The sequence below is a fragment of the Danio rerio genome, chromosome 12, assembly GCF_049306965.1.
Source record: "Danio rerio strain Tuebingen ecotype United States chromosome 12, GRCz12tu, whole genome shotgun sequence".
In the NCBI taxonomy this organism is placed as follows: Eukaryota; Metazoa; Chordata; class Actinopteri; order Cypriniformes; family Danionidae; genus Danio; species Danio rerio.
In genome coordinates this window covers 35,828,395-35,853,382 of record NC_133187.1, presented here as the reverse complement: position 1 = coordinate 35,853,382, position 24,988 = coordinate 35,828,395, and the positions used below count along the sequence as shown (strand labels likewise).

Below are 24,988 nucleotides of genomic sequence, written 5' to 3'. Positions count from 1 at the left end.
GAGTAACAAGTTATGCACGTTGTAACGGTATTCATTTACACATTTCAATAAACAGTAGGTTTAGACACGGTCAACTGTTTGAAAATGAAAACATTACCTTTAAAGCCGTTGCCAAAGCTGTTGTTGATAAGTAGCAATACCGATTACTTCACTCTTGAATGAGTCAACCGTGTAAATAACGTTACTGAGGGAATGAATCGCTTAGTTCATACGTTCTATAATTGAAAATTAAAAATAATATGTCTTATAAAGGCGGCACTGTCGCCTCACAGCAAGAGGTCACTGGTTCGAGATGGGTCAGTTGGCATTTCTCTGTGGAGTTTGCATGTTCTTCTCGTGTTCGCGTGGGTTTTCTCCGTGTGCTCCATGTTTCCCCCACAGCCCAAAGACATGCGCTAGGTGAAATAGGTAAGATAAATTGGCCATAGTGAATGTGTATGATTGAGTGTGTTTGGGTGTTTCCCAGTGATGGGTTGCAGCTGGAAGGGCATCCGCTGCGTAAAACATATGCTGGATAAGTTGGTGGTTCATTCCACAGTGGCAACCCCAGGTTAGTAAAGGAACTAAGCCGAAAAGAAAATGAATGAATTAATGTCTTATAAAATGTTCTGCTGTTATTGTTGTTGCATAAATAGCAAAAAGGTATCATGTTTAGGTTTACACAAACTTATAAACAAGCCAAGACCCATGTTTTAACCTCAGAAATATAAAAAAAAATTAATGGTTGTTCGAATAAACCTTCTTTTAATCACAAATACTAACATTTGTTATACTGACCAACAGTTATTTTCTGAAAAATAAATAAATAAGCTTTAAATGCCAACCATTTTATTGGATATTTGAAATAAATTAAACAATTATTTTCAAAAAATTCTGAAATGTATATTTAATACATCAAGTTAATTTAAAAAAAACAAAAACGGAGAATTGCTAAATAATTTTTTTTAAAATTGCAAATGTTTTTCTTATTCGACACATATTGTGGGCTAATTCCTTCAATTTAATGTGTAAATTAAATTCCATCATATAATTAATTTGATAAAAAACGTGCTTGAATACCTTAATAACTACACAATTCCAATAAGATGTTTTTTGTTGTTGTTGTAAAAATAGGTTGCTAATTTTTTATTATTAATTATAATGTTTATAAATTATTTATTATTATTTTAATTGGAAAATTAGCCTGTTTCAGATAAATAAAAAATGAAAGCAGCTTTATTACCATCATGCTAATAAAGAATGCAGTGAAGTCTGATGAGGCTAAATTTACTCCCCTAAACTGATGAAATGTCATGACTGTCGTGACACACACAGCTCATGTGTTATTGCATTAACACTCAGGCATTGGCCTTTCTCTCACCTTGCATTAGATTCAGAAGTTCTTCATCAGAGAGTGGTCTTTGCTAATAATCGTGAACACAATCATCTGCAGTGTGGAAACGTGCCGTGCGTGAAGCCTTTAGAGAAACCAGATGTTTTCATCCTTCTATCCTGCGCTGCCTCCAACCTACAAATATCTCAGCCTTTCTTTTCTGTTTGCCTTGTGATGCACTAAAAAATGCTGAGCTGCTATTTAGAGTCAGGCATCTCACTGACATTCTTTCAAGAAAGAAAAGCCGAGGAGGGGGAGACGAAACCCAGGTTATACAAACATCACTGAAGACTGATTTTTGCAGACACACACACACACACACACACATGTATCTGCATGTGAGTGGCAGGCATCCAATACAGATTATTCAACTTCAGTCTTGCAGATTGTTAATAAATCTTCACACACATGTACCAAAGCTGCTCTGAATAAGGGTTGCATGATATAATAATTATTTCCATAGGCTTAGCAAAACCAGCAAATGTCAGCATATGCAGATCACGCCCATGTTTTCACTATTTGCCTCAAAATTTTCACACTCCACTGTGAGCACATTGACAGGTGCGCTGATCTACATTATACTGAAGCTTGTGCAGAAAACCTCACGTTCAGTGTTCAAAGAAGCAGCACATTTTAAAGGAAGCGCTTTAGCTTTCGTAGTCATATCTAGAGTGAGTGGGTCCCTGTCAGTAGAACACAATGAGAATCTAACCACCCCTGACCTCAATTCTTCATCAAATTGATCAACTGAGGCCTCTTTTGAGTGTTTTTGCTTTCATTTTGCTTGACTTTGTTTTAGATTGAACAACTAGATTTGACTGCAACACAACTGTGCATTACATAGATGAACAAAAAGTTGTAAATTCTTGTTTAATTCTTATTGTTTTTAATTCTTATAATTACAAAGGAATCGTTTATTAAGCATTAGCAAATAGTTGATTCGTTATCTGTTAAGCATTAACTCTACATAGTAAGCAGTTTATAACTGCAGATTACAAATGCTCTGTTATTCACTTAAAATATTGATTGTATTTTCTTACTTTAAGATACATTTTTCCATTACTAAATTAAGTATTGCATTATTTACAAACCAGTTAATAAAGCATAGGTGGTGTTTTTAAAGATCATTCAGAATGAGTTAGTAAATAATTAATACACTATTTATATCAACATTTATAATTCTTATTAATCAGGCATATATTGATAGTTCATTTGTATGTTAATAACTGCTTTATTAAGTCAACTGCATTAAGTTTTGTGGCCTAAAACTATTTAAGCTTTATAAATCCCTAATGAATGAGAATTAAAGGGAATTAGTTTTATTCTAAACAGGGAAAAAAGAAAATAAATGACTTTATTAATTGCTACTCATTTGAAGATACAAAAGTAAAACTGAATCAATTGAAAAATAATTCTTGGCAATCTTAATTAAAATAAAATTACTGTGCAGTTTAAACATTGCTAAATAACATTAAAATGTATCATAATATATTGTTAAATTTTATTTTATTTCAATTTTATTTAGTTGTATTTATTTTTATTTGTATTTTGACACTCCTATTACTCTGCAATGTTTAAAGTTTACAGTAATTTCATTGTTTAGATAAGATTGCAAAGATTTATTGTTCATTTGATATTGAGCCTTTAATTGAAATTTATTAGAGATTTACAAAGTATAAATAGTCCTCACTTTAGATAAGGTCACAAAACTGCATGAAGTTGAGTTAATAAAGCATTTATTAACAGACAGAGTAACCCCTAATACACTCTCAGAAATAAAGGTGCAATGTTTCTTTCTTTTTAAAAGAAACATAATTTTACCCAAAGAGTCCACTAAAGTACCTCAAAGGTCCATATTAGTGCCCAAATGTAACTAAAAATACCAATGAGGTACCATTATGGACCCTTCAGGTACAAATATGTACCTTTTGAAAAGGTACTGCCCCAGTGACAGCTCCTCTACCTTTTTTTGAGAGTGTATATGCCTGAATAATAAAATATTTAAATGTTGATTTGTTGAATAATCATTCACTAACTCATTCTGAATTATTCTAAAAGCCACCAATTTCTCTTAAATACAAATGGTTTGTAAATAAGGCAATACTTCATATAGTAATGAACAATTAACAAGTAATAAAGTATAAAAATATAATCATAAAGCACATTATAAATGTGCTTTTAAGTCAAGAATAGAGCATTTTAGCTGTATTTATAAACTGCTTACTAACAACTATGTAGAGTTAATACTTAAAAGATAATGAGTTAACTATTTGCTTCTGCTTAATAGATGATTCATAGTGGGTAGTTATTATAAAGTGTTACCTTATGTCTTTTTTTGTTGAAATATCATTTTGGATAATAACTATAACTGTGAACTAGATGTAAACATCTTATTCTATTCTATTCTATTCTATATATATATATATATATATATATATATATATATATATATATATATATATATATATATATATATATATATATATATATATATATATATATATACAGTTGAAGACAGCATTATTAGCCGTCTTTTGATTTTTGATTTTCTTTTTTTAATATTTCCCAAATGATGTTTAACAGAGCAAGAAATTAATCACAGTAAAAATTTTTCTTCTGGAGAAAGTCTTATTTGTTTTAATTCGGCTAGAATAAAAGCAGTTTTTATTTTTTTTAAAACAATTTTGGGACAAAATTATTAGCCCCTTTAAGCTATATATATATATTTTTTGATAGTCAACAGAACAAACCATCGTTATACAATAACTTGCCTAATTACCCTAACCTGCCTAGTTCACCTTATTAACCTAGTTAAGCCTTTAAATGTCACTTTAAGCTGTATAGAAGTGTCTTGAAAAATATCAAGTAAAATATTATTTACTGTCATCATGACAAAGATTAAATAAATCAGTTAATAGAAATATGTTTCTAAAACTATTATGCTTAGAAATGTGCTGAAACAATCTTCCCTCCATTAAACAGAAATTGGGGAAAAAAATAAACAGGGGCGCTAATAAGTCAGGGGGGGCAAATAATTCTGACTTCAACTGTATATATAGTCAAAAAATTAAATATCACATTTTCAGTTTCTTTATATTTATGCATTTGATTAAAACAATTGTTGTGTTATTCTAAATTTAAAAAAAAAAAAAAAATCTAGAAGAAATCGATATTTCGTCACCTTGAAATTATGAGGTTCTGTCTGTGTTCTAAAGGATTTTGAGATATTGAGCTTCAAAGGTTTTGCAATCCACATAGCAAACGGTATTTGTGTGACAGTTCTCTTTTATACATTAACATGACAGACACTAAATGTTCTCTACATGTAAATTACCAAAACTCTCTTGTATTTGCTAATTGGTGTAAAAAAAATAAAGAAAATAAAATAAAAAACAGGGCAAATGCAGATAGAAACTTCAAATTCTAAAGTCATGTTCTGCTTGGAATTATAAGGTCTTGTCTGGCAGATCATTCACTGAAGCATTACTTTTCAAGCAATACTATCAGTCTACTTATTAATTTAATTAAAAAAAATTAAATAGGGGTTTTAACAATATGTTGATGTTTACAGAAAGTTACATTTTTGCTTCTATAACATTTATTTAATGTTTTAGGATGAATATTTGTTTTCCTGTTCAAATTAAGCATGCAAGGCTGTGCTAAATATTTTGTCCAGTGCAGACGTTACTTCTAAGATGACGATTTAGAGAAAATATTGTCATTTTCTGGGGGAAAAAAAGCTCTGAATGATTTCTATTTGAAAGAAATCTTCACAGAATAAAAGAAATATTAACATTTTACTCAAAAGGAGAATTTGAGTGGTCACGTCACACACAGACACGCACTCGTATGCATGCAGGTGTGTGTGTATGAATTTACAGTTTGTGTGTTTAGATGTGTGTGTTTATATAATCTTTATTTATATTTGTTTGTGTGTGTCTGTGTATACTGTGGACATGCCAAATTATTATGCAAGCCAATTTTCTGATCACAAGCCATTTTGCCAATTCCAAACCGTATCAATCCTAACAATTAATTTAGAATCGAATCATTAAGAAGTGATGTAAAATTGTTAACGAAGCCTGAAGGTGAAAAATACCTTCTATTATGAGCTGCAGATTTATTAAGCAGGTTTGCTTTTGCAGGCACAATGGCCTAAAACAAGGTTCACCACAATGAATAGACAAAAATGCTTAAATTCCCACAAGAAAAGTGCAGAACTGCAGAAACTGAACTGCAACCTATACTTGGAGGCTCCAGAAGTGCTGCATTAAATTCATTTCTGAAATCTGAAAGAGTTTGTGTCAATGATTAGCTTCACACAGACAAAAATGAACAAGTGTTAAATGGAGGTGTTACCATAGCGATGCTTGCGATGTGGTCTATTTTAAGCCCCGGGGTTCATTATACAGCCTGAAAAAGAAACTGCAGAAAAGAAGCAATTCTTAAACTTGAAATTAGCATTTATTTGAACAAGGTTCTTTCCAAATTACAAGTCTTTCTTTTTCATTTCACAAAATATTTACAACAGAAAATCCCTCCATTTTATCCCAAGTATTCAGTTAGTTTCATAATGTTCATTGGTCAATGTTTTTTTTTTAAGTAGTACGTAAAATAAAAAATAAAAATTAAGCAAAAAAACTTCATTCCCTGTTTCAAAAGTCATTTTATAACTGCTTGCAGTTTTATTCTTTCTTTTTTTTTTTGTCTACGAGTGCTCATAAACTCTTTTCCACATGCACTCAGTAACAAACAGGAAGCCTGAGGCTCCGTTGCTTGGAGCCGGAAACGGCGCGAAACACAAGGAAGAACAATTACAGCATTGACAGTAAATGCAGAGGCATCAAGTGCACCATGACCCTCCCGAACACAGGCCATCTCGTCTCCAGCTGACACGTTTGCGCTAAAGCCACCGTTGAGTCAGATATAATGAGAGGCCACGGCTAAACGAAAGAATGCCAAACCAACGCATCCTGCGTTTAACATACAGGATGTGTAGGGGAGCATTTCTGTGGCTTTGAAGGGCGTGAGAGAGAAAGACAGCGGCATCTGGATGAGAGCAGACTGAAGGCTCAGAGGACTGTGAACTCGGGTTGAAGGGCATTTCCATTATAAGCTGCATTCGGTAAGGGAAGGTCAAGCCAAATCAACATTGGCGCCAATGACAATGCTGTGCTGCTCCAGTTTCCGGGTCAGTTCCAAACGTGCTTGTGCTCTTTGTGAGGACATGAAACGTGGAAGGCTGGGAAAAATATACAAAGTTTTTGCTAACAAACAACAGCCATGTGATGTTAATGATAAACCTTTGTGGGCTACAATTCTCTCCTTTAGTTAAGAGCTGACTTGATAGTTTTACTGCGGACGTCAACGGTAATTGCCAAAATTTGGATCTTACAAAAGAAAGTGCAACATTATTGATGATTCAACCAACGAGCGTCTCGGTGAGTGCTATTTTGAGGAGAGCAACTTGCGTTCATGGTACAGAATCACAACACCATTAGTGCCTAAATAATGTGCAAAGCTATGCTTGACTTTGTGATATGAACTTTCTCGGACTTCATCCAAGATGATTGATTAGATCTGCGTACAAAAGAAAATGCCCCACATGCATCTCTCGGCGGAAAACAAAAAGACGCCCCATCTGGTGACTGGCAGCAGTCACTGGAGCAGGGGTTAACTGGTGACGTAATGCTTGGTGGAAGACTGGCCGTAGAGGCTATAGAAGTCAGTGTGCCTGTGCGACTGAGATGCGTCAATCCAGTCGCGCATGGACAAGCTCTGGAGAGACTGGGACATGGCCGGGGCGGAAGGCAGAGGGGCATGCGAGTACTCCTGCGAGCTCACCGGCCAGGGGAAGGAGCTGGAGCGCGGGTAGGGCGGGTGACCGCGGTGGTTAGACACGGAGGGCACCCCTGAGCAGTAACAGTTATCCACCGTGCACATCAGGATCTTGCGCGCTCCATACTGAGGCAGCTGGGAGCTGCTGCCGTTTGGGTAATGGGAGTGTGGGAACACCGAGGTGGAGTGTGGTAAAGGTTGAGAGCCGGAGGCTGAGCTGCTGCTTCCGACATGTTGGCCGGAGCCGCACGGCCCTAGAGCTTGCTGGGAGGACTGACCTTCGCCTGGGGCAGAGCCCTGAGTAAGACTCAAGCACGGCTGCTTGGCGGACGCAGGACCTGACGAGGAGGAAGAGTCCATGTAGCTCGCGCCTGCTCGGCTGCTCCCGCTGCCTTCGGGGAATGCCATCGAGTGCCTGCGCTTCTCGCATAGGTATGCCGGAATACTCTGGAAAAAGTTAGCAGGAGCGCTGAAGGGGGCTGGAGATGGAAGAAAGCAAATGATATAAATGGTTAATTATTCAGAGAGAACAGCTGGATGCAGCATCAGATGGTTTTCTGTAATTAATGGTTAAATGGGAGTCATTTTGTTCATAGCTACCTTCCAGCATCTTGCAGAGATTCTTCTCTCGTTTTGAGATTTCAGACAGAAATAGTTTGGAGTTGAGGCTGCCCACTTTGTATGGTGACAGTGTGCTGCCCACGTACGACTGAGACCTGGAGTCCAAAACGAAGAAAGTTAGCCATGCAAGTTAATGTTTACAGTTACACAATAACAGGACAGGAATGATGATGACTAATGAAACTCATAATAATGATTCATGTATGAAAACTTTGCAGTGACTCACCTGTCCATTAGTATTTTCACAGATTTTGTGTTCTGAAAAGTAAAAAGTAATTATACGTTAGATCAATAAGAGGGTTCCTAGACTGACAAAAAGCCCTGGAAGGTTTTCTTGCATAAGCAAATTAAGTTCTAATCTCACAAATGTGTGTCGTAAATGTGGTCTCAACAAGCAGTAATTACCATTTCATTAATAATTATAATATGTATGCTTGTGTGGATGGCCGACACGGTGGCTCAGTGGTTAGCACTGTCGCCTCACAGCAAGAAGGTTGCTGGTTCGAGTCCCAGGTGGGTCTGTGTGGAGTTTGCATGTTCTCCCAGTGTTCACGTGGGTTTCCTCAGGGTACTCTGGTTTCCCCCAGTCAAAAAAGACATGTGCTATAGGTGAAATGATTGAACTTTACTGGACGTAGCATATGTGTGTAAATCAGTGTGTATGGATTTTTCCCAGTACTGCAGCTGGAAGGGCATCCGCTGTGTAAAACACATGCTGGATAAGTTGGCAGTTCATTCCGCTGTGGCCCCCCCTGATGAATAAAGGGCCGAGGGAAAATGATTGAATGAATGTGTGGAAAGCAATGTCAAGATAGATTTAGATACAAATGCAGGCCATACCCAGAAGTGTTGTGTGTGGGATTTTGAACAATAATCTTGTTGTGTGAGTTTTGGCATGCTAAATATAGCAGGAAAAAAGCAGAACTGATCTTTTTGCCAGTCAAGAACCTAAAATAAGCCTGAATACTAGTATTCAAGGACAAGATAATAAGGGGAGCCAGTGGAACATGCATGTCTGCAGAGGACTTTCTTTTGCTTCCGTTTGTTTGAATAGCTCAAAACCTTCTTTCCTGTTGATACACAGTTAAAGTCAGAATTATTAGCTCCCCTTTGAAAATTCTTATAACTCTATATATATATATATATATATATATATATATATATATATATATATATATATATATATATATATATATATATATATATATATATATATATTTCCCAAGTGTTTAACAGAGCAAGGAAATTTTCACAGCATGTCTGATAATATTTTCTTCTGGAGAAAGTCTTATTTGTTTTATTTTGGCTAGAATAAAAGCAGTTTTTATTTTTTGTCAAAATTATTAGCCCCTTTAAGCTATATATTTTTTTCGATAGTCTACAGAACAAACCATCATCATACAATAACTTGCCTAATTACCCTAACCTGCCTAGTTACCCTAATAGTTAAGCCTTTAAATAAGCACTTTAAGCTGTATAGAAGTGTCTTGAAAAATATCTAGTCAAATATCATTTACTGTCATCATGGCAAAGATAAAATAAATCAGTTATTAGAAATAAGTTATTAAAACTATTCTATTTAGAAATGTTGAAAAAAATCTTCTCTCTGATAAACAGAAATTGGGGAAAAAATAAATAGGGGGTCTAATAATTCTGACTTCAACTGTATGAATATAGTACGCTAAACAGTATTTGCCCAACATTAAACCCTTTAAATCTCCTTCGATTAATTACCATAAATGTTTCTAAATACATATTTAGCTCCTGAAAAATGAACACCCAGATCTCATTTTGAAATGCATAAATCTAAACAAGACCCAACCTGACAAAAACACTTCACATTTCCTGGATTCCACAGAGGTGAACTGTATATCCAGCAGATGAAAAATAGAAACCTACTCTCCAGAGGCCTAAAAATAATCATTTTCCATCATTTTTGTATACTATTACAATCTGCAATAAATCTGACTTCAGCCAAGCAGAAAAATACTCTTCAATATCATCTTTCTCCATGACAAAACACAAAAGCGCTGTTAAATATGGGGAAATGTCACCATTTATAACAACAAAAGACTGCGTGGTATTGACAATGGCAATAAAAGGCAGGTCACCTTCATAAAACCGATGTCCTCTGCCTTATCGAAAACCATCTGGATGGAGCTGAGCAGTTTCTTTGCCTCTTGCTGTTTCTGGTGAAGCTGCAGGGCCTGCGCAGAGTTCTCCTGGCAGAATTTCGAGTGGGCTTTATCCAGGACCTCCAGGGTCTTCCCCAAATCCTCCTCCAAGAGCTGCTGCATCTTCTGATACTGCAGCTGCACCTCCTCCTTCAGGTGCTGCACTTTGTCCTGAGGTTTAACACAAACACCAATTACTATGCAAGTCGTGCGCCGTCTTTTACGGAGGCTGAATCTGATGCGGATGATTAGGGAGAGCCACTGAGGAACTGGATTGGTTATGGTACAAGAACCAGGCGCAACCTTTATCACAAACCTGTGCAAATGTACTAATGTGGTCATTAATCACAGTAATAGGAAGAGCGTCCTGTATTAGTGCTTGGTTTTAAAGCTCGCAAAAGCAATGGATTCAATTGCTTGGCTAATAATAATAATGTTATTTGGCTTGTCAGAGTTTCACACTTACTTCCATGAGACATTTGTCAGATTCTAGTTTGTAGAGTTGCTCCTCTATGTCCTGAACCCGGTCCTCGATCCGATCCTGCTGTTTAATCAGCATTTGCTAAAATACAAAAGCATAAGATTAGGCCAATGTCTTTATTTAATTTAAGTTATAATATTTCATCATGTTGAGATAATCAGCTGATAGAAACATGTTGTAATCCATTAGAAACATATATAATGGTCAAGCTAGTGACATTTTCATAAACCATATTCAACCCTTCGCTTGTTTCGAAAGTATTTGAGTTTCTTCTGTTGAACACAAAAGAAGATATTTAAAAAAATGCTGTTTGATTGTCACAATACTGGAACTCAGTCATCAGTTCACCGAACTCACCGCTATTTACTGTGTAAACACCGATATAGAGACAATGGAGCATTTCAAAGTAGGGCTGTGCGATTAATCGAAATCGAATCACAATTCAGATTTGAAACTTTGCATTTAGCTAATCGCAAGAAGCTGTGATATAAATATGTATTATTTAATTTCCCCCGCCCAGAGCAAACGCGTGAATGGCATCTGTGTGTGACAGTTTTACTAGCCAATTGAGTAATCACATTCCTAATCAGAATTGCGCAACCAAACTATGCGGAATGCCCACAAAAAACCCAAACAAACAGGAAGGCACGGACGAGATGGATGATGGTGACTGCCGCTTCAGAAACATTAATAGATTCAATATCAAATTCATATCAAAGAAAAACAGGACATTAGTAATATGGGAATATTTTGGTTTCAAAGTGTGTATTTCGCGTGCATTCACAGCTCCCAACGCAGGTATGTGCATCGTCTGGAGTGACTGACTGTAATGTAATGTACTATACAAACAAAATTTGTCATTTTATTTTCATAGGACAGTTATATATAGATGCATTAGTTGCAGAATTTTAAAGCAGTTTAAAGATTTAAATGCTTCTTATTGGATATTACATCATTCAATGCGACAATAAACATAACTGTACGGATAGTTTACGACCTACTAACTACAGTTTGCTTTAAGCACGTTGACAAATTTAGTAACAAACTAGCTATTAGAAAGAACTTACAAACAGCTGGTGCAACCCTACCCAGGAGATAACTAATGCCATAACGCACTACCCTGCTAAAGACACGGTGCCTTTTAATGCAGTGACCAAATAGAGAATAGCAAAATTCATCTAAATGCAAGATAGACACATCTCGTCTCTTCTGTCTCACACCTATTTTAGCCATTTTGGAGTACCACAGCTGTACGTTTAACATCATGATATTTTGTGTAGCATCTGTGATAATTATTTTGTTTTAGACAATATAAGCAACAGAAAGGCTCTTATCAGCCATATTAGTTTGCTGAGTGTTCTGTATTTTAATAATTATTATCTTTTGTTTGTATAATAAGCTACACTCCCTTGAGTTTCATTTATTTACAGAAATGTAAGGTCATTTGATTTGTGCTAACTGTTTGCTCTAGGGAAAAATGGGTGTTTAATTTCTGAATATTTAAAAACAATTTTGAATAAATGTTTAGGTTAGTTAATATATTTTCAGTTCACACTCAGTAACACTCACTGCATTTTAGCAGTAAGAAGCTACAATACAGATTATTGAGCTGAAGCTTGACTTCCAAATTAAATCACAAATCAAATCAAATATCTGTCAAAAAAACAAAAAAATGCAATTAGATATTTTTCTCAAATCGCATTGCCCTATTTCAGAGTCGCATCAATCAGCCGGTTTGTCTATAAGCTGGCATACAAGCGATCTGCTGTTGAATCGCGGCTTTAAAGTGCTCCAGTGTCCCTGTATCTGTGGTTACACTCAGTAAACAGCAGCGAGTTCGGTAAACTGATGACCTTCACAACCAATCACAGTCATTTCTGTTGAGCACGTGAACACAATGGCAAATCAGCGCTGTTTAAGAACGTGCTCAACAGTACTCAAATGTTCGTGGGAAATGGACATTTTTAAAATGTCAGTATCGGTTGGTACCGAGTACCAGTATCGTGACAAACCTAGGACCAACTGACTTCCATAGTAATACTTCTTCCTGCCATGGAAGTCAATGGGAAGTCAAAATATCTTCTATTGTGTTCAGCAGATTAAAAAAAAAAAAAACACTCATAAAGGTTAAAACCACACAAGGCAGAGTACATGATGAAGGCATTTTCATTTTTTGAGTGAACTAACCCTTTAATGCAAGAGAGAGAGAGAAAAAAGTATGTGTCATTTCCAATATGCAATGCAATTTGTACGCAATTACACAATAATAAAAAGATTATGCAGAATCCGCAAACATTCTGGATGCTGTAAATGGTATGAAATTACCAAAATGTCACTAAAATCGCATGCCTCGCTGAAATGTCAATTCTACCACCATCATTTGTTATGGAAACATTGCATGACCTGACGTACAGTGGAAATGACTCTTTGGCGGCAAAAAAAGGCTTTCAGAACAAAAGAGGGACTGTGTTTGTAAATGTGTGTTGGACATGGTCAATAAATTAGTGTATAAAACTGGGGTTTCATGAACACTAAACAAAATGATTGACATCTGATTTCATGTACGCATCAATATGACACAGAAAAAAACATAAAACTTCTGCTTTTAAATTTATTCACCAAATCTACTGCCATTCTCACAGTCTATTAATAAAAGCAATGAAGAATCACAAAAACATTGTGTTTTTTCTTTTAGCAAACCTGCTCTGCAAACTAAAATGTGCAAATATTGTTGCTTAATTATACATGAACAGAAAGATTCATGAATATTCAACATTTCACCCAGCCCAAAGATCACATATAATTGACAATGGGTTGAATTCAAGCTCTGTGTAGAATATTCAGAAAACACTGGATGCTGGAACACAAATACTGTATAGTTTAAGCTACAAACTCTGAATTCTTGATATAAGAAAATCACTTTCATTCTGTTGCCAGACAATAGCATCGATCAACAATCTAGTAGGCATGGGCTGGTATAAGATTGTGACTGTATGAAAACCTTGAAAAAAAATATCATGGTTTCACAGTGCTGTGATTGCTGCTCTAAAATGTGTTTAAACATTTAAAATATTTTGGAGCAGTAAACGTCAAGCTAAATAATTAAAATGAATCATTAGCTGTGTTTTCATTCAAAAATGCATGACCTTTTTAATGCGCATTCTGGAAAATGTACAGTAAAAGTGTTTCCATCGCAGTTTATGTGCATTTTTTCTTATCAAATACAAAGTTTAGCCTACTCAGTTATGCGCATGTTATTTATGTGCATTTTCAAAATTTATGCGCAACTTGGCGTTTCCATTAACCATTTTTTATGTGCATATCCAAAATGCTCATAAAAATAGGTGGATGAAAAGTAGCTATTGATTGTGTTCATTAGTTTTAAAAACAGATTTATTTACAATTTTGAACAGCATCTTAGGATATCTTTTCTGCTGGAGATACTGTTGTCCTAAAAACAAAACGTTAATAAAAAATAAATAAATAAATTTGGCCATTTAAAACCTTGACTTTTCCAAACCGCGGTATACCTCGAAAACGGTTGTCGTCCCATGTAGGCATGGGCCGGTATAAGATTGTGACGGTATGATAACCTTAAATAAAAATATCACGGTTTTACGTTATTGTGATAGATGCTCTAAAATATGTTCTTTTTAAATGCCTGAGTAAAAAAACTAAAACTTTTTCCCCTTTAAACACAATATATTTTATTTTATGAAACATTTAAAATATTTTGGAGCAGTAAACATGTCAGGCTAAATAATTAAAATGAATTCATAGCTATGTTTCCATCCAAAAATGCGAATGAACTTTATGCGCAAAACTGGATTAACACTTTAAAGATGTGCAAATAAAGCACCGTTTCCATCCAACGAGTCAAAGTGAACAAAATCATCACTTCTTGATTAACTGGCGCCAAATATCAACAGTAAAAACAGAATTTGCTGTGTTAGGAGAAGCTGTGTGAATCTTTTCTTCATTTAATAAATGACTTGCACCTTAAAAGACAAACCTGACATGCAGTAAACGCTCGTGTGTTTAAAGGCGTGAGATGTGGAGCACACACGCTCTTGATTCTGGAGGTCATTATAGATGTAATAACACTAATACCGAAACGGTTAAGGCATTTTAGAATGACTAAAATAACATTTTAGATGTTTTACAATGTGCTCAGCCTGCTGCTTTTTCCATTCACACACATTTTTAACATCACATGATCTCTTATAACAAAATCACATGACCTTTTTAAATGCACATACTTGAATTTGTTCGGTAAAAGAGTTTCCATCACAGTTGATGCGCATCTTTTCTTATTGAATAAAAAGTTTATCCTACTCAGTTATCCTACTCAGCTTGTTTTTTATTCACAATTTCAAAATGTATGCGCATCTTGGCATTTCCATCAACTGTTTTTTATGCGCATATCCAAAATGTGCATTATAATAGGTGGATGGAAATGTAGTTACTGACTTCTGCTGTCTTCATTAGTTTCAAAAACACAGTTTTTTTAAAAACATTTTAAGACGCCATCTTTGGATATCTTTTCTGCTGGAGATGCTGTTGTCCTAAAAACAAAACAATGGTTTAGCAGAAAATGTTGGCGTTTTTAAAACCTTGACTTTTCCCAAACCACGGTATTCACCTTATTCTACGCCTACGAGCGGGCACAGCCATTTGAATCTTTTTGGCTCGAGACTTCCTGTCTCATTAACTTACATTTATTTTTAGACGTTAAAAACAGCTCGTTATGCTGCTTGATGTTGCAAACTGATATTTTCTTATTATAAGATTCTACAGTGTCTGTATAATCATGCAAACATTTGTTTGTGGAGCAAGTAGTTTGAACGTTTTCTGCTGTTTATTTTTTCTAGTCATTTCTCCTATAGACGACTGAATCGAAAGTTTTAAAACAAATCGCAAAACGAGCGCACTTCCGCATTGAAGAATAGAGTCAATACCTTGAAAACGGTTATCATCCAATGCCTACAATCCAGTATTTATATAAACCAGCAAATTCTTTCAAAAACAAATCATTTCTACATCATAAATCTAAGAATGCGCCACTAAGAGACAAAAAGACAAAAAGTTCTGCTGTGATGGCACGAAATGTAACTTTGCTAACTTCCTGTTCCTTTCTCTTTCAATGAATGCAATTGTCAAGGCCCCACAGAGAAGGGCTGGTGGCTGAAGAGGAATTTCAATTATTTTCCTTTCATATTCAACGGCAAACAAAGGGGGGACAAAAAAAAAAACGCAATCAACAAACGACTGACAGAAGTTCAGTGGTACCTTAGGAACAAACCAAATTAGTTTTAATTAAACAAACGCCTCATGCGAGAGGCAGTCACTAAAAAGAAGGTGGGGGTGCTGTCATGGCAACAAAGCTCTTTTTTTCATATCTGTATATTCAGAGGGGAATATGAGGGAGGGAAAAGGAGGAGGAGAAGGAACGACAGCATAGAGGAGAGCAAAGAGAAAGAAGGAAGGCTCATTTCACACCGTCTTTCCCCATTTTGTCTTTGTCTGCGTCCAAGGCAGAGACAAATCGTGTTGACCCTGCGAGTGTGTATTTTGGAGCAAAGCTCTATAATGAATGCAGGCTAGCTCACCGATAAAAGTGCTTCCTGTAGAAAGAGGACAAACCTCATCCACATCAAGCCACTTACGCTCTAAAGCTTACAGGCCAAAAAGTGGGCTTGCGCTGGCAAAGTTGACTGAGGGCACGTCTAATTTAGCGTCATGACGTCAAATTGTAATAACCTTACATGAAAGCTTAAACAAAACAGGTATTCCTTGGTGAAGTCAATTTTGGTATTTTCCTTCATGTTCAGGAGTAACGCCATTATATAATTCTGATTCATCTCAGCTACAAAGAGTAAAAAAAAAACACACACACACACCAAGGGAATCAATGTCAGTCTTCAGAATGCAGCAATACAGGACAAACGCAGGACCCGGAGAGGGATGCGCTGCAAACTAATGATCTTCAATCACACCGTCTGACAGACGCTTATAACAGCTGACTGTACCCTCTGTGCCAAATGAACTACATCAATCACTGCCGATGATACGCGCAGCCAAACCTTTTCCTTTCAACAGATTTTGTTTGCTGAGCGTATGACAAATTGGATCCACAATCACATGGTGCTGGGTAAACGGAGTTGTTTTCGCGGATCTCGCTTGTGCATCAACCGATTTTCTTGTGGCGCAAATCCATTGCTTAGATTTGGATGCAAGGAATTGGAATTGGCGGTGAATCAGATTCATACAGACTACAGTAACCTTCCATCATTACCAAAAACTATTACATATTTACAGCAAGATGTAGAATATCCGTCTTGGCACAGCTGGAGATCGCTTTTCAGAGCCAATAGCTTGTTTAAAGCCATATGGAGGGGATTTCTGTTAAATTACTGCAGTAATTCAGAGGGATACCTCACCAACAAAAGGTATAATTATTTATTTAGCATCACGTCCTCTGTGAAAACCTGTTTGTTTGTAGAATACAGCACAATCCATTCTGAAACATGTTTTTGTCCTTACAATAAAAGTGACTGTGTTCCATGGTCACTTTTGGATTTCCCTGATTTTCAATGTAGGGACAAAAGATGTCTTTAAATGCTAATTATTTTTTAGTTCTTGTTCTGCAGTAGGCCATTATTAATTTTGTGTTGGCAATGAATTATGCATATTTTCAGGTAGGGTTAATCGATGTCGACCAATTTGGCATTGTATGATGTCAAACGTAAACATCGCAATGGACAATGGCATCATCTTCATAGGTGACATTGAATTAATTATTTATGAATAATTAATTAATCCATAACGAATGAATTATTTGTAGCCTATCGTTTCAACTACCTGACCTGCATGGTCTTTGTTTTACCAATAACCAAATCATAAATAAATAAAGATTAAATACGCACAAATTACTATCTGTCAATCACCTTTTTCCGCAGGACTCTGCGTGAATAAGCAGAGTGATCTGTGTCGTTATAATGGCAACAACAAACTTGGTTGGTAAAAAAGGTGCACAACCAAAAGGAACAAACCAACAGTATCTGAGGTTTTCACTAAAATTATTAAGTACAAGCGTGAAAATAAAAGATTGAAGCAGTGTACTGACGCTGTGACACGTTACCTGATAGATTCAAAAGACAGAAAAGTTGTTAGATAAATCAATTAAGATTAATTAAATATCACGTTTAACAACTATAGTGAGACGCGATCCAGCAATACATCCTTGATAAACTGTCTGACATGCACTGCTCTCTGGGGTTTTGTGCTCAAAGTACCCGCTGACTGCCTGGAGCTCAGAGTGTGTGTGTGTGTGTGTGTGTATGTGGTCATGTGATGTGCGTTTTCAGTAGTATAGTGCGGATGGAGATCTTTTCAGAAACACTAGGCGAAACGACAGTGTGAATGTGGATCGTTTTCGTTCTAAAATGCCATTTTAAAACTAAGACGTATTAGTGTAAACGGGGACCAAAGCCTGGTTTGTACTTTTGCGTCAAGTGATCAGCGTGACCAGCGGCGCATGCAACACACGTAGATGTGCATTCATACTTCTGTGCGCTGTTCCTATTGCTCTGAAATAACACTTCCGAAATGCTAGCTGGCAGTGAGGTGTTTATGCTCCTTTGTGTCGAGTTTCTTCGCTGGTGTTTTGTTTTGTTTTATTCTGAACGCTTTCTAAATGTACAAGTGGTTCAAACTCGCTCATTTTGAGGCAGTAACAGGCGGATGTGCAACAACTTTAACGATAAGGTAAACACAAAGCAACAGTCTCCCTCCGGAGCTACTTGTAAACAGTCACTCCAACGGACTCGCGCAGCTCTTGGCCCCACCCACACTCATCACCGCTTCCAAGCTGACCAATCACAGAGCTTGCGCAGTTACATTTTTTTGAGAAGTGCACGTCAGCGACGTTGACGCCCACGGTGAGGGCTGAGCAACCACGCGTAGGCTGCGCTGTAGCATAAGCGCGCGCTTGACACAGAAGTATAAATCAGCCATAAGTGTGTATTTTTTGTGAGTGACTTGCTGCTATGATGGGGGCGGGGCGAAGAATCACGATGCCAACTCAGCATTGTAATGTCTATCGGCCATCAGCGATGAATGATGGACTCGACCCAATCCTACTTTGAGAAATCACTGTTATTCAGTTTTTTTTCATATAACCTTGGTTTAAGCATGTTATTATATTTTCTTGTATTTACTTACAATGAGTGATAAATGTTATTAAAAAAATTAGCTCAATCGTTTATTTTAATGAAATGAAAATTAATAACATTTATATAATTTAAAATGATAAAAAAAATTTTACTAAATAAAAATTAAAAAATAGAAACCACATTATTATTAGATTGTCAAACCATGATAACATTAATAAATAATCACGTCTTGTTCTGCAGAAAGAAAATACATATGAATAAATACATTTGAATTTTGGATGAGCTGCCCCAATAAACTGCAGTCTGCATTAAATAGCCTACAAGGAATCTGGTGTCACGTTTGGTTTCTTAAAACACAAGTTCACCATCTACTCCTTTACGGATTAAATCGGTGTTTATCTACATCAACAATCAGGAACAGAAGAAAGGTCAAGAAGCAGAAAACCGCATGGAGACAGAGAATGTCTTTGAAGCTCTAGGATCTAAGACCATGGCCTAATTGTAGTGACTGATGAGCTCGGGCTGCCGGCAGAAGCCTGGAGGCTGGAACCTAATACCTCATGGCAGCGGTGCTGGCTTGCCATCCAGGACGGACCTCTCTCAAGGGGGAATGGGGGTAGGGTGCTCAAAATCACTGTCATTTCATACCAGCGTCTCTTCCGCCAAGGTCAGATTGAACAAGGCAATAGCAACCTTGCCCTCAGCTACAGCCCCAGACAGAGCCATTTTGCCTCACAGCAGATGAACAGGGAAGGACAATGAAGATGGTAAACTTAAGATACACAAACACCAGAGAAAACCAACTCTGGAAATCCCATAGCATCCCCAACAGGATTGGTTTTGGTTTCAGATAGCTTGGGCAACACCATGGCAAGGGTTTGTTTTGTAGATTGATTGGTCATTGCGTATCACAGAAATGAGATAACTGATGGCATTTGGATTTATATAATCAGCATGAATGGAAAGTATGATGACAGCATGCTGCTGAATAAAATCAGAGGCCGTGCTTGACTTCTTATAAAGCTACTGTAAGGAAAAATGGACAAATTTGGTATAAACTGAGAACAAATGTTTGATATTAGTAGTAAATATAAAAGTTTAAAACCCCAACCCTGGTATTTTTATGTGGTTTATAAGTTTCTAGATCTTTAAAAACAAGCAAATGTGGGTTGTTTTGTTGCAGGGGAGTCTGGAAAATGCAAGAGCTTGTTAAGGGTAAATTAAATCCAAATCTGGCCTTTTCCCTCATCTGTGCCACAGAAAATAAGACTCATCATTAAATTCTCCAATCGCAGTCCTCCCCCTCCCCAAAACGCCACGCAAGGATGCACCTGTGCTGGGAAGATAAGCCCAGAGGAGAGCTTCGGTATTGTTTGCAGCTCTACCCAATTGTTTATCATTCAAATGGAAGAAAAAAAAAGGGGGGGGGGGGGGGAAGGGGAAAGAATAGTTAGCAACTACAACTGATAAACCTCGCCAGCTCCTCCGCCAAATCCATAACCTTTAGTCTGAAGTAAAACAAAGTAGTTGTGGCCACTTACTCTGATATCGTTACGCCTGACTTCGATATCGCACACCGCGTGGCCGTGGTTGGTAGCACATCTGGAGAAGCAGCAGTACTGGCAGACAGCCACATGCTCGGTTTCACAATGATACAGTCTGTACTCGTCATGCTGTGGACAGCTCCAGGCCCGAACATCTTCGGCGTCCACCAGTAGGTGTCCAGCATTGGAAGAGGGTTGTTGGAGATGGGTCTGTACATGGGAATGACAGCAGGGTGCATTACACCTGAGGCAAACCTTCTGGGCTTGAAGGGGGGGTCCACGTCGGCACAGAATGCAATGCAACACCGCTGGTGTCTTCTCCACATTTAATGCGTTGAACTTCTCCACAATGTTGGACAACTTGTGGTTCTTCTCCAAAGCTGGCTTTTGAGTGTAGGCGTTGTTGCATTCGGGACAGCGAACCATTCCAGCATCTTTAGACCAGGCCTCATTGATGCACATACGACAGAAGTTGTGTTTGCAAGGGAGCTGCACTGGCTCGGAAAACACATTCAGACAAATTGGGCATATGAGCTCTTCCTCCAGACAGTTCTTCCAATTCTCTGCCATCTTTAAAACAGCATAAACAAGCGCTGATACCTGAAATGGGTGGAGTGGGAACCACAAGGGCCCTGCTTTCTCCCACAAACCTCAACTTGGTGCCAGCGAGAGTATGAACACTCCAGGAGAGAGTACTTTTAGCACACTTTAGCTCAAGGCAACATCATTACACCACCCACTTCTTCATTCGTTCGTGTCAACTGTAGGCGTTGCGAGAATTGCCACAGAGCTAAAGTGGACTTTTTTCGGTCTTGTGACTTTAAATGCCAACACACCGTTTCATATTCTACATGTGTGGCCCTCCCACTAGTTATCTATGAATAATCCAGTCTGCTGACGACCAGCTTGACAGCTCGTCGTTGGCTAGGGCCGTTTTTCGACAACAGCCTCGAGCGAGAGACTAATAAAAGCTTTAGAAAGTAAACGATAATTCTCACGTCAAGGCGTCTGTTGTGTTTTACGACATAGCATCACACAGACATGGATTTTACTCCCAAAGAGGATTATAAATGTCCTGCTAGGTCTCCATACAGACGAGCGTTACACTTTACGTTAAAATAAAACGTATCTCACATCCACGCAGCGTGCTTTTATATTCACATTTCATAGAAAATAACGATAATAACCAAAGCAGTCGGGTAATTCTTACACATATGTGAAGACTGCGCGCATACTAGACTTCCCCCCTCATTATAACAAAGGAACACAGAGTGAACATACACTGGTATGTAACCAAGTCTAGAGAAAACTGGACTGCCAAGTGCATTCACTTTGATCTCTTCGGACGAGAAAATGAAGTGTTGTTCCGATTCACGTCCACAAATAAACAGACAGCCCTTCGTGTAAAAGCGAAACGGTTCACGCTACTGGAGTCTGTCATCTGCCATCTTGCGTCCCTCTTTAAAAATGAAAAAGAAAACGTCTCCGTTTGGCCCCCATCAAGCCTCTCTCGCTTTAGCGCTTGAAAGAAATCAAAAGTGGATTACTGGCGTGGGTTTCATCGTTGTTTCCGAATCCAATCGCGATCAGTTCCTGAGAGCGTGCATCCATGGGTCGATCCTGAAAACGGGCCGATCTCACCATGGTATTATTTATGGGTTTTTTCCCCCTCTTCTCTCGTTCGGGCTTTGATGAGGGTTGGAATGCAGGGACAGAAAAGAGAGTTTCAATACACGCAGAGCTTCACGCTCGCTCCGCCCCTCTCAACGACCACTCCGCCAATCACGTGACTCATCTCCGCTTTGACATGAAAAAGAGGAGGGGCCATGAGCAAAGAGGCGGAGTAACATTTAAAAGGGCATCTCCATTTGGGGAATAACAAGAAGATTTTGGGGGATTTTGAATCATTGAAGTGGCTTGAATCTTTTGAATTCCTTCACTTGTTTATTGATCAGGATTTTTAAAAGAATTATGTATATACTCTTTATGTTTTATTGCTTTAGCTATAGCCTTAAAACTTAAAATTGTTCTGCTTAGGGAACAGATTGTTAACAACTAGTAAACCTTTAAAGGCAGACTTGTTATTTGTAGTTGTGATAGTTTTGTTGAAAACAGTCGTTTTAAAAAAATTAGAGGGACATTACCCACAAATGACAATCCGCTTGTTAAGTGGTGACGTGTTGGTGACGTATGGCGTGCTGTTTCCGGGTCCAAGCCGGCACTCATTTGAACTGAGAAAATATTTGTTTATGATCACTTTTTATTCATATCACACATTAAAGTGAATTTTATATAAAATCATAGTGTACACAACAATCTCTGGACTTGCTGCATCACAAATACCAACATTTTAACAATTTCTAAAAAAATTAATCAATTTCTGGACCTCGGATATTAGGCATAATATATATATATAGCGATCGAGATTTTTCGAAAATATTACAGCGCTTTGTAAACGTTTATTATTACCATTTGATAAGTCTCCCTATACAGTTTATAAGAGCGCTTTGACCCGGGAGCCACATCGCGAGTTTTCACACTTAACAAGTGGATTGTGCCATCATGTTCTCACCCTTGAATTTGTTTCAAATCAGATTTTTTTCTTGTCTGTTGAACACCAAAGAAGACATTTAATAATGCTGAAGTACTGTAACCATCAACTTTCTATGTATTTTATTCATACTTTGGATGTTAATGGTTACAGGTTTCCAGCATTGTTCCTCAGCTTTGCATTTAAAAATGGGCGGTTTGTTTGTTTTCGATCTCCTGGCTTGTGTGAGTTACGCTCTAGTAACATATCTCTGTAAACCAATAGCGTTAAGCTGCGCATGGCTGTGCTTTTTGGTACCCTTTTGTTATGCTAGGTTCTTTTTCGAAAGGGTGCCCAAAAAGTGGTATGGTACAGTTTGCTTTTTGGTACTTTTTGACAGTGGAAACCACCATAAAAGTGTACCGAACCGTACCATATCGCACCACTCAGTGGAAACTGGCCATTTGTGTTCAACAGATCAACAAATTCTGAATGGTTTGGTCAATTAAGGGTGTGTAAATGATTGCACAGTTTTTCTTTTTGGGTAAACTATCCCTTTATTCAAAAGAAGGTAATGATTCACACTCAATTGATTCGTACTGTTTTTATTTTTACTTTTTCTTATATTTCTTACATTTCTTACATAAACTATCCCTTTAATAGCAGAATTCATGCAGAATAATGTACATGTACATGTATCATGATGTTCATTTATAAACTATCAGAAATAAAGGTACTAATCTTGTCACTGGGGTGGGTACCTTTTGAAAAGGTACGTTTTTGTACCTTACAGGGGCACATATGTACTTTACAGGTACAACTTAATACCTGAAAAGTACAAATGTGTACTATCAAGAAACAAAAGTGTACCCTAAAGGTACAAAACTGTACTTTTAAGGTACATATATTTGTATCCTTTAAAAAGGTACCACCTATTTCTGAGAGTGTATAGTTCATGTTCACTTATATAGTCAATTATTTTTGCAATTATTGCTCTTTGTGTAAATGGCTGCAAGATGTCCCAAGTAGGTGTCAACTGTCTTTTCTGTGTAATAAGGCAGTCATCATTAAGTTGTATTGTCTGCAAAGCTAGAAAGCCCTCCAATAGTATCTGGCTGCAGATTTGCACATGCAAGCTGAGACATGCAGCATCACTGTGAGGGGCGGGGTTAGGTGCATGCATTAAAAGCTTTGGATGCTGTGTCAGCTTGCATGTGTACCCAGTCTGCAGCCAGACCATTTTCAATCCTTCACTGGCTTTAAAAGAACAAAATTATATTTAAAAAACAAACTTATATATATATATATCAGTTTTTTAAAGGTGGACAAAGTCCAACTCTTTAGTCTTGGTCTATTTGCCAATATGTACACCAGAGTGCACTTGTATTCTCACCAGTACTCACCAATACTGATAAATTCTGCCTCACACCTATAGAGCACATTTTCATATTTGCTGAATTATCCCAAATCCCAAAAGTCAGATTTCCTGGTTTAATGCTTAATGGACATTAATTATTGCAGAAAATACATATTAAGAAAAAATGCTTAGCTCACCATTCTGATTACATCGACTGAACTTCAGTAGGTCCCACAGCGGTTGTTGCCCTTTTAAGAGGAACTTCGACATCACCAAAAACATGATCAGTTCAGGGAATGGGTGAGAGGGGGATTACGGGGATTTCTTCAAGCTGTAATGACATGAAGTTTGTTAAATTCGCTGACATAATCCAGTCCTTCCCACATAGGAAACTATCCGACACATGACATGCACAGTAGGCTACAGACAAAAAGTCGCATGTATTCAATTCATCCCCTTCACACTCTCGTGGTGTACGTTTTATTAGAAGTGTGTTAGACTAGTAAACACATGCATTGTTGTCATTTAACAATCTCAGTCTTCTAAACAAAGAGACGGAAAGCTGAAGCTCTCGATGCCTCTTTTCTGTATGCTTTGTCCTCATGGGAACTAATTTTACTTAAGTAAGACGAAACCTAGACCCATACCTAGTCATGCGCTGGATTAGCTAATTTTTTTGCCATCGTCCTGGTTTATATATGTTGTGTAGTGTGTTGTCTGTATTTATTTGGGCCTATATAAAAGTGACGCACACTATCAATGCCACAGCACGCATTCAATAAATGAAAAGAGGTTTGTATAACATAAAATATTGTCAGACATATTTAGAAAAAGAAATATTATGAAATGATGAACATTACACAACTATATTTAAGGACACAGACTGCTGCAAGTACT

The 24,988-nt window shown here is 37.3% G+C and overlaps 2 protein-coding genes across 3 annotated transcripts in view; both read right to left on the bottom strand.

Moving 5' to 3' along the window:
• sfxn2 (sideroflexin 2) overlaps positions 1-443 on the bottom strand; it is a 48,210-nt gene extending 47,767 nt beyond the window's left edge. Inside the window, exon 1 of the mRNA XM_073917441.1 lies at positions 98-443. The gene's annotated coding sequence lies outside the window, so the exon portion shown is untranslated. The remainder of the gene's footprint in view (positions 1-97) is intronic.
• Positions 444-5,817: 5,374 nt separating this feature from the next.
• trim8b (tripartite motif containing 8b) lies at positions 5,818-21,890 on the bottom strand. Of its 2 annotated transcripts, none has more exon segments than NM_001044914.1 (6): positions 5,818-7,689; positions 7,811-7,926; positions 8,058-8,089; positions 9,943-10,176; positions 10,472-10,567; positions 20,202-21,890. In NM_001044914.1, coding segments are annotated over 6 exon segments (1,695 nt in total). In that variant the 5' UTR covers positions 20,775-21,890; the 3' UTR covers positions 5,818-7,045.
• Between the last annotated feature and the right edge of the window lie 3,098 nt (positions 21,891-24,988).